Source organism: Trematomus bernacchii, unplaced genomic scaffold, assembly GCF_902827165.1.
Source record: "Trematomus bernacchii unplaced genomic scaffold, fTreBer1.1, whole genome shotgun sequence".
NCBI lineage: Eukaryota > Metazoa > Chordata > Actinopteri > Perciformes > Nototheniidae > Trematomus > Trematomus bernacchii.
In genome coordinates this window covers 6,983,531-6,994,460 of record NW_022987821.1, presented here as the reverse complement: position 1 = coordinate 6,994,460, position 10,930 = coordinate 6,983,531, and the positions used below count along the sequence as shown (strand labels likewise).

General features: G+C 39.8%; 1 protein-coding gene across 2 annotated transcripts; it reads right to left on the bottom strand.

The window, feature by feature from the left end:
- Nucleotides 1–5,503: 5,503 nt before the first annotated feature.
- On the bottom strand, nt 5,504–10,930 carry LOC117499095 (homeobox protein engrailed-1-B-like). 2 transcript variants are annotated; one of them, XM_034151392.1, is made up of 2 exons: nt 10,205–10,930; nt 5,504–6,289 (listed from the first exon to the last, which is right to left on the bottom strand). In XM_034151392.1, exons 1-2 carry the CDS (start codon nt 10,698–10,700, stop codon nt 5,955–5,957), a joined length of 831 nt encoding a protein of 276 aa, XP_034007283.1. In that variant the 5' UTR covers nt 10,701–10,930; the 3' UTR covers nt 5,504–5,954. The 2 variants fall into 2 exon arrangements, with proteins under 2 accessions (XP_034007283.1, XP_034007284.1); XM_034151393.1 differs by having other exon boundaries at nt 5,504–6,277.

Below are 10,930 nucleotides of genomic sequence, written 5' to 3'. Positions count from 1 at the left end.
CCTAATTCTGAATAACCTGTGCTGTGAATTTGGTTCCTTCTATATTCAAATCACTAGGAATATTAGTGTGCATGTAAACATAGTCTCTGTATGTTATTTAAAGTCATGCATGTCTTTTGTTTCCCCTCTTCTCTAAGACTCATTCCCAATTCTCACGAAAATACATTGAAAGTTTGAAAGATCTCGCGTGTTGTTTTGCAATCAAACCTCAGATTAATGAGCTGCATGTGATGACTTCTTCTGACACAGACGAGTCACATTAAGAAGCTCTCGCCGGCAGCTTGAGTCGCAGTGTTGTCTCTACATAGCTGTGGCTGGAGATGCTCTGTCATTTCCCGCAGTCGCTTTTTAATTAGAGCAGAATAACTGTCCTCAACTGCGCCGCCTCCTCAGTAGCACGCTACATGTTAGAAAATAACATCCTTGAGAGTGATTGAGGGTCGCAAAAACATCCAATTTATAGATTTAACATTTGATTTGTGCGACTCCACTATTGTATTTCTTACACACGGACTACAAACACTGTCTTCATGCGAAACTGCAAACTAAAAAAAGCTATTTTTAGGTCAATTTCACACAAACAAAAATATTTAGAGAGTTCCCCTTCTCTTTTGGCCTGGGGAAGTCAGTTTGCATTACATACAGTGTGACAGTGGTACCCCCCACCTCCCTCTTAACCTCCCCCCTCTCAAATCACCCCCTGTCGGGCAGAGTAAACAAGTGGCGCTGTGTATATCCTCCATGTAATCTGGATTTAGCTCGGTGAGATCACGGCTGTTGGAGCAGAGGCCCCCTGGACGCTCAGCTGCATTGTGGGAGGTTCCCTTTCAATGCCACCTTTGTGTGTGTGTGTGTGTGTGTGTGTGTGTGTGTGTGTGTGTGTGTGTGTGTGTGTGTGTGTGTGTGTGTGTGTGTGTGTGTGTGTGGTGTGTGTGTGTGTGTGTGTGTGTGTGTGGTGTGTGTGTGTGTGTGTGTGTGTGTGTGTGTGTGTGTGTGTGTGTGTGTGTGTGTGTGTGTGTGTGTGTGTGTGTGTGTGTGTGTGTGTGTGTGTGTGTGTGTGTGTGTGTGTGTGTGTGTCCAGTTGACAGCCCACAATAAGTCATGAGTAAACTTCCCCATGGTGAGAACCGATCTATATTTGTACTCCTGGAAACAGTCGGGGTGAAATGGTTTGAAAACCGTTCTGCTGCTGATTTCTCCGACATGCTGTCCTCACACACTCCAAATGTTGTCCCAAAAATATGCAAATAAAACCATTACAGTCATTTTCACTATCGTTAATCTGCAGATTATTTTCCAGATTAGTTATAAATTGTTCTCGGTCAATGAACATATCAGAAAATAATGACAATTGTCCAATGTGATGTCTTTAAATGTCTTGTTTTGTCACTCTTAACCCAAAGATATTCACCTTAATTTGATGTAAAAAATATATAAAAGCAAAAAACAACATATTTAATACGTCCCCTTTATCCCCAACGTATACCTCTAGTTTATACCTTTCATAGATTTAACCCACTGTAAATTTCACACGCATTATGCAGTCCCAAATTCAAAATACAGTATTTGCATATTTGGTCACATTTCGAAATTACGACTGGAAATGACCTTAAGGCTTTGTTTGTTTTTTTACCATAATAGAGATTATTGTGCCGTAAAATGTATAATTTCTGTGAAAACAGCATGTGGATGTGGTTTGACCTTCAACCTTTTGAACTAGAGATCTATATATCGTGTTAAAATAGCAAATAAAACCCAAAAAAGTTCAATATTTTATAAAAATAAACTACTATTTATTTTTAAATGCTGCTTGTCTTCATAGTGAAAGCCAGATAGTTGTTTAAAATGAACTATGGTATTTTTCTTTGTTCAAGCTAACAGGTGCTAACAGGCTAATTGTGTTAGCAGGTGTTGAGCTTGCTTGTTTAAGAGGAGAGGCTCGTGATTGGCTGAGAGGACGGGGAACACTAATGCAATATAACGTGACTATAAGATGAAAAAATGTGATGAATAATGGCAAGAAAAATAAGTTGAACTCTGACTGAAGTGCGGTGACACACGTCATTGAAACACAAATACAAACGTCTCACATGCTGCATAACGTCCTTTTTTAGATGTTAGTCAATGTCGAAAATAAATAAGAGCAGGTATTATTCCTGCAGCTCACAAATGTATACGCATGTTGTTAAAATCCAAAGAGATGGGACCATAGCATCTACAGTAACTCAGGAGGAGAGTTAAAGACTTGAAGGACCTCTCTCTCTTTGTCTCCCCCCCCCCCCTCTCTCTCTCCTCTCTTTATGGAGGCAGCAGCTGAGAAGCCATTGCTCGTCACAGCGTAGTGATCTAAGAAGCTCTTTTTAGATGTTCTCTGTGTGGAAGCACCGGGCCCTTTTACTGCCTTTTTGCACACGCTTGTATGTGTGTGTGCATGAGTGCATTTCATTGTATGTTAAGTCTCTGTAGCTATGATTTGTTTTTCCCGTAAAACCTTTTGTCGGTGTGGACGGTTATTTGGACGGGGAATTGTTAGTCGACACACTTTGTATGAAAAACCACTATTTTAAATCTTGTGTTTACCAGAACAAGTGTTCATTATCATTAGCTGTACGTGGACAGCGCTCATAGTTTCCATCACAAAATAACCCCCCCCCTCTTCTTTGTTTGAATGACAGGTGAGGGAAAAACTCACTTTTTACTGAGGATTATATTCAAGGTCACAATGGCCAATAGATTTATTCAACAAAGAAAGCAGATGTTTTTTCTTAAGTAGCCTGAAAGTAGGAAGTATAGTAAATAATACACTCAATATTGACAGTTTTCTACAAGTGCTTTATCTTAAGCAATATTATTCTTTAACATCCTTTGTACTTATAGCGTCTCATTCTACTAACAGACCCTTTTATAAGTGTCAGATTATTTTTGCATATTGTATTTAAGATTTTACAACTGGTGCTGGTTGAGGTGGAACTACTTTCTGTAACGTTGTGTAGTGTAACCTGTTATAATGTGTGTGTGTGTGTGTGTGTGTGTGTGTGTGTGTGTGTGTGTGTGTGTGTGTGTGTGTGTGTGTGTGTGTGTGTGTGTGTGTGTGTGTGTGTGTGTGTGGTGTGTGTGTGTGTGTGTGTGTGTGTGTGTGTGTGTGTGTGTGTGTGTTGTGTGTGTGTGTGTGTGTGTGTGTGTGTGTGTGTGTGTGTGTGTGTGTGTGTGTGTGTGTGTGTGCGTGCTCTCTCTCACTTCTCTGCTCAGTCTCTGCTGCAGTTTGAGGATATTATATAACGTTGTTCTCGGTTGAAGCTGATCACTCTGGGTTTTGTGTGCGTGTGTGCTACCTGCTCTGAATCCAACTGTCTCGTCTTCAAGCGGCTGAGATTTCCAGTGTGTATTCTCCTTTTATTGCTTTCATTTGCATATAAATTAAATCCATATTGTGCCTGCGAGGCAGACTATGCTAACTATGCAAACGATCCCTGGCTTTTCTTTGTTTTACAGATAAACCCTCGGCTTCCTAAATGACAAGGTGGGAGGGGGAGAGAGAAATCCTATCGCTGTTTCATAATTGTATGAATTTTAAATACATTGTCACAGGATCCTCTTCCGCATTCGCAGCAGGGAATGAATATATCATTATAATAGTGGAGCTGCAGGGTTAGCTGACCGTGAAGAGCTGCACCTCTGTTCACACATGCAGGCCAGATGGCCTCAGAGAAACACATTAGGCCTGTGTGTGTTTTATAAACATTATATCAGCCTCTTATTTAATTCATGGGGACAAAATGTGCTCTGGAATGACTTTTCATGTCTCTTTAATGTGTGAAAAGGACGGTTTGTGTTGCAAATTATAAACCAGACTATTGTTTCCTGCTGCGTAATGTAACATACGATGCAAAAAGATCATGTTTACATTAAATTAGATCTTGAAATCAAGTCCTATGAATATTCATTCACGCATTTTAGTGACGTTAAGTTATTCCTAATATTGCTGATGCCCCCCAGGACCCCTGGAGGTTCCCTCTTCTGCAGAGATGCTGCAGGGCTGACTTTATGAAGCTCCATAGGAACAACATAACCCTTTAGAGATCTGCTGGTTCTCTTAACATAATAACCAACAATAATATGAGTTAAATTATGTTGCTTTGACTGGTTTTCAAGCTTTTATCCTCACGTTTAATTCCATTTATTCGTTAAGTGTTGCCTGCTACAGCAGTCTTTATAAATTGGCTTATTAAATATATAAATCTGATTGTTTCATTCAAAGATGAAACGTTAATTCAATCTGAAATAACCTGCCTATATACACTAACAGCGAGTCCCTGGTCGTCTTTATTGAAATCAATTATTATCACGCTATGCTTTGCTTATTAAATCTGTGCTCTATAGGCTGAACACAAACGCAGCGCCGCTTGAAATAATTAAAAATCGTGAGACGCGGAAGGCCGTGAACTGCAGAGGCTTGTTAGCTCTTAATTAAATAATCTGAGATCAGTTGTATATAAAAGGCTTTAAGCGACGACGCAACAAACACAAATCATCAGAGTCACAAACTCGCTCCTGAAGCCATTCACTTATTCATTAAATCAACATTAAATGCAAGGTGGGATCTCTCTTGTGGCGTGTGGGGGGAAAATAATATGCATTGTACTATAATGGAAAACAACTCGGCACATATGATATATCTTGATGTGAATCCTGACGTCACAGGCCGTTTTAAACTCGATAATTGGGGGGACGATAGCACCCAAAAGTGTAAATATTGGTCAGTTAAAGTGACAGCAAATGATACTTATAGCGTAAATGATAAAAACAAGAAAGAAATTAATTAAAGAATAATAAAAACAGGGGAATGAATGTGCCTATAATCATGGCTCTTTGAGTTTTGCTACTAAAATAAATGCTTTGTTAAACATATTTTCATGAAAGCAGTAATTATCCAGTGTTGCCTCATTTAGTTTACATCAGATTGAGATGTACGCCACAACTTATCGAGAATATGGGAAGTAAAATGTTTTTTGTACACCTCTATAATGTGACCACCTCCCCTTAATTGAAACAAATAAAGATCCCCCTCCTCATGCTGAAATAAGCAACAACCGCTTTGTAGTTCAAAAAACGTTCACATTATCATATGTAGAGACCCTCAACTTTGTCTACTATTGCTGACCTTAGACACACACACACACACACACACGCACACACACGTGCACACACACACACACACACTCTCAATGTCACAGAGTTCACACACAGGCTATATTGAACCTGAACCTCAGGTCACTTGAGGCCGAGTTTCTCCATAAAGCTGAAACACACTGACATTACTGTATGTAATGAATTTAAACTGTGTGTGTGTGTGTGTGTGTGTGTGTGTGTGTGTGTGTGTGTGTGTGTGTGTGTGTGTGTGTGTGTGTGTGTGTGTGTGTGTGTGTGGAATTGTTAGGAATTCAATTTAAAGGCATGGTTATTGGCAAAGAAATGAACAGCTGTCGTTCAAAATTGTTCCTAATTTATTTAAATGTACCCATTGACAAATTACCAGTCTGCCCTTTACGTTGAATTGTATATTTTTTCGCTTTTTTGCTGTGGAAACGAATGCAAGAAATAAAAATGTAGTCCCAATCTACCGTTCTTTTTCTTTATTTCAGACTACATGTGAACATATTAAAATCTTTGGCTTGTTTTGAGTGCGGACTGGTGTGTTGAAGGGGAATGTGGCACAATAACCTAAAGATCCAACGACATGAACAAACGACCCGGATGATGAGAGGTGAAATAATTAAATATACTGTATACAACATGATAACGTGTGTGGCTATATAAACTTTAATAACGATTTATATAATTATGTCCATATACTGTTACCATAAACAGATTTTTTTTTTTTTTTTAAATAGCGTCTCCTCCACTGTTTCATTATCTCCAAAAGAGTCAAATGGGGGGGGGGGGGAAATGTCTCGTCACTCGCTCTCCTCCCGCTCCTCCTGCACGGTGGTGGTCGAATGGTTGTAAAGTCCTTGGGCCATGAGCTGCAGAGCCAAGCCGTTCTTGTACCCCGTGGCCTTTTTAATCTTGGCCCTCTTATTCTGGAACCAGATTTTGATTTGGGACTCGTTGAGGTTGAGTTCCTGCGCCAGCGCCTGCCTCCGCTGCTCCGTGATGTACCGGTTGGTCTGAAACTCGGTTTTCAGTCTCTGCAGCTGCTCGGCCGTGAACGCCGTGCGAGGCCGCTTGTCCTCCTTCGGGCTGCTCTTCTTCTTTTTCAGTTTCCGTGTCCTCGGGCCTGATGTGGAAACAACAATGGGAATAACAATTTATTCTACTGGCTGGTGCACACCTATTCATCTGATTGGATGTCACACATTTAGCCTGTATTACAAGGAGAAGCAGTATTTTAATTCACTACACTGAAGAAACTGGAACATTGAATTTAATTAATTGTAGTATGTCAACTATCTATCTATCTATCTATCCATCTATCTATCTATCTATCTATCTATCTATAACTAGTTAGGTTGGTTGAAAGCAATAATATTAACTTTAAATAAACAAATACTAGGTTTAGCTTAATATAATGACCTTACATAATACAGTTATGTGAAATCTGTTGACATAATACATTTAATTCAGGTACATTTTCTGTTTTTTCAGTGTATACAGCATTTAATTTGACGTATATATTTCACTTTTTCTGCATTAATTGCACACTAAAGTCTTGCACCATTCTCTTGCACTTTTGTATTTCTACTCTCTTTTCTCCTCGCACTATTTTCTTTTAGTTTGATGTCAAATATACATCATGTTGCATGTTGGGGATCCTGGGACTGTCATTACATATCTACACTGTAGCTGTGCATATGACAATTAAGCCTTTGGATCTTTACCATCAACACGTCTGCTTATCAACCAGTTTTAGACCAATTGTACTGCAGTTATTAAATAAGAAGTGCACATTTAATGCTGGACAAGCGAGACAAAGCGAGTGTTTTAAGATTTAAACTTTTTTAGTTCAGTATAAAGTCATAGCGCAAAAGAAAAAAGAAAATACCATTATTTTTGTTTTAAATGCTGTATAAATACATTATTTATGCAGCCAAATTTAGTTTTTATTTGTATTTCTTTATATTTTATAGTAGAATAATTTGTTTCGGTAACTTCAATTTATTTAATGACATTACTGAAGAAAAAAAACCCATCCCTGTTATCTTAGGCCCAGGTTTAGAGACAGTATTGGCTGCAACATTTTCACAAAATGCATTATCATAGATGTGTTATTTTGGAGGGGGGGCCACAGGGGGGTCCAAGTGTTACAGAGGGCACTGCCCCCTTGTTGCCCCCCCATAGAAACGCCCATGCTGCTTATATCGACTTAGCGTCTGCTGATGAGCGATGATCGTCTTATTATCTGCTCACTATCATCAAATGTAGGTCACAGTGTCCTGCATGCTCTCTAGTTTCGATACAATCTTTATTTTACAGCCATTTGATGACTCCTCACAACGATGTGCAGTTAGTATTTAATTTGGCATCGTCCTAACAAAAAGATTTAAGCTAATTATAAACGCATTTAACGTGAAAACACACCGATAATTTAACGACATGTCATGGTAGGGATATTAACACAGTATCTTTTTAAAAGCGTGAAATCAAACCTTTAATAGGACTAATTAAATACGATAAACACACTCGTATGGCTCCGAACTAACAGTGCAACAGTTATCCTATTTAATTATTAATGTTAAAATAGCTTTATTATAATGTATTGTCTTTTTCCTCCGTCATGCACACCGGTTGAGGTCTCATTGAAATTGTAAAGCGTAATTTAACCCGAGTAGGCCTCTTTAGGTTAAGTGTGTGTTCTTGACTATAATGTGGTTTATGGTCATTAATAAACGAGAATAACAAGGCCTTCATATATTCCACTACAATGGAGTAATGTCGAAATTAATACGAGATCAGCACATTTCTTTTAGGGTTATTGGGTTCGTTGTGGAGATAAATAATCCAACCAACTTCAGGAAAAAGATCGCATGAAAGACACGTTTCTCTAAAAGTTGGATTAAAATGTGTTTCGCGTTTCTGTTGTTTTAGATATTTTGTGTGGTCTGATTCAGCCTGACTTTCCTCTCCAAAACAACAGAAACGATTTGTCCTGCTGCTCCAAATCAGCTCTGCTTTCTGGGCAAAAACTCCCTCTTTCCATTAATGCTATCCATCCTGCAGGATCAGGGTTCTTCACCACAGCGATGTGCTGCTGCACGGAGGAAAGCTGAAGGAGCACTAATGTGACGGTAGCGATGCACACGAGGATGTGCGCAAAGTAATAACATATAGAGCTGTAATGTAGCTCTCTATAACGGGATTTAAATACCTGCAGTGAATGCATTTTGCTGACTGGTATAAGGTGGTTATTTAATTGAATGCAAGAGCCACTACACACGTCAAGGAAAGCATAACAAATATTCGCTGCGATCGCTTAATGCTAAATAGAAAATGAGGAAACGTAAGGACCTTTGACCTTCATCCCTCACTTTAATAGCCTATACAAATCTCATTAAAATATGATCACCATCACAAGCTGGGTAATATTAAAATGTCAAAAAAAAAGTAGTTTAAAGAACATGATTCGTAATAAACGACGAAGTTATTAGATTTTAAAAATAACGATCGTTCTGTTCTTTTAGCGTCAATGGTTATTATTTATCAACACTTCCTTCAGATTTAAATTACAAACATCCTTTCTACCTCTCGTTAAATAGTCTACATGTACAAACATGTCCCGTTTTATCGTCACACACTTTAAAACGAATGCATTTCAATTGAAATTGCCTGAAGACGTTGAACGCATGATCTCAACCGATTTCTGCTTTGGTTACGAGATGCATCAATGTTATAAAAGCCCAATTGTTTTTTTGGTACACATTCACTGCTTTCTTTCTAAAATATAGCAAAACAATGGCAGATATTGTGACCAACTCCACTAGAACATAATATATTTAGTGTTAAAACCCCCGTAAAGCCGGAACAGTGCATCTTCGTAAACACTACATTTGATAATAAGCTGTCTGTGATCTCAAAATCAAATCTCTACAATAAAATGTCTCTTGTATTTCGGAATAGATATTGTAGACTGGTGCCGTAACGTTGGTTTGTAGCCTTTTAAAAGTGTTAGCAATACAATATGTGTGTCTAATATTACCGTAAATGACTGATAAATAATAACAGGTGCTGTTTTTGACATGTTGTTCTTTTCGTCTGCAAAACTCACATTTTAATTCATGAAATAAACAAACGGAGTTGTACCCTGCTGCAGGTTTACTTAAATCCTCCACAAGAGTTACTTTACATTAATGTGCGGACCAAGAGGGAGGTCATCGTTGTTATTGTTTGCATCAAACAAATGTGCACGAGCCATAGATGCTTATTATAACATGCATTACAATCACATTGCATTGGAAATCAGCCCATTTTTCGAGCTTGGTTATTTTACAGGCAGTTTATAAATAGCATGTAACAAATATGAGACATTATCCCAATACTTTAATATTTCTGTGCGTAAACACGTCTCTGTGTGCACGTTGAGTGTGTGTGTTCTGATTGGGTGAGTTAAAGCCACGCTAAGAAGCAATATACACAACAAATACCTATTTTAATATCAATCAAAGTTAAACATCATTGTGGAGGAAGCCGAAGTGCCCCAGACAAAGTTCCCAGGCCTAACATCCCATAATGTACATTAATATTTCTTTGTTTGAGTGTGTGGAGTACTGGAAATGATTAAGGCTGTGTTTTTGTAATGGTTTAATGGCGTGTTTGGATATTTTAATCTACAAAATTATTTTTTATATTTTATAAATTGTCTCTTTTTGTTTGTAAAATTATCGGTTCTGAAATGTACATAATGAGTACTTTTACTTTTGGTACTTTAAGTATATTTTGATGCCAATACTTCTGTACTTTTACTTGAGTAACATTGTGAATGTATTCCAACACTCTCGTACTTCTACTTTTACTGTAGTACAAGATCTGAGTACTTTTTCCACCTCTGGCACACATACGCCAAATAAAATATCGATGTACCCATTTTAAGTTCATTTTTACTCCAATAACAGTTTAACAACACCGTGGAGGAAGCCTCGGTGACCCAGACAAAGTTCCCCAGCCCTCACGCACCCCCGCCGGTGTGATTCGGGTACTATGAGCGCCTTACCAGATGAGGGCCGATCCGAGTAGCGCGTGCAGTAAACCCACGCGGGCCACAGCAACCCCTGGCTGTCTTTCGTCTTGGCCGGAGAGCCTCCATTGCTGTCTGCGTACCGTCCGGTGCCGGTGCCGGTGCCCGCCGCTTCGCCCTGCTTATTGGACTGCTTGGACGAGGGCGAGGAGGAAGGGGATGAAGAGGAAGGTGACGAAGAGGAGGTGCTGTCGCTGCTAGAGTCCAAGCAGAGGCTCCCGGTGTGCGGCCTCGCTGTCAGCGGGTTCACGTTTTCCCGTCCCGGCGTCTGGCTCCGGTAGCTCGGCTCCTTCCTGCAGCCGAAGTCCGGTCTCAGGATGTTGTCTATGAAAAAGTTCGTGGTTCTGTGGTTCTGTTGTGCAGCTTGGTGCGGTAAAATCACGGGAGGGGAGGGGAGGTTCGGCGACAGGGACATGCTCTCCTCCTCGGTGGAGTCCCGGCTGCTGCTGCCGGGCTCCTTCTGCTCCTCCATGCCTGGTGACGGGGAGAAATCTCGGCTTCAAAAACGCCAAACTCCACTTGTTGCGCCCGCCCCCCCTTCCGTATCCAATTTAGACGCGCTGCATGAAGCCTCTAGAATAAAACACCTGTGTTATATTTCACCTACAAAAACATGTCTCCTAAAAAGCCTTCCGAGCGAAAGGAGCAGCTCCACGTTAGAACCAGTCCGGTGTCCGGTGCTGCGTAATATCAGTGTGTGCG

What these genes read in the sequence shown, in the direction of transcription:
- LOC117499095 (XM_034151392.1), bottom strand. Translation starts at nt 10,700, where the DNA reads ATGGAGGAGCAGAAGGAGCCCGGCAGCAGCAGCCGGGACTCCACCGAG. An exon ending in CTCGGATCGGCCCTCATCTG is followed by an intron (nt 6,290 to 10,204) that starts GTAAGGCGCTCA and finishes TTCCCATTGTTG; the next exon opens with TTTCCACATCAGGCCCGAGG.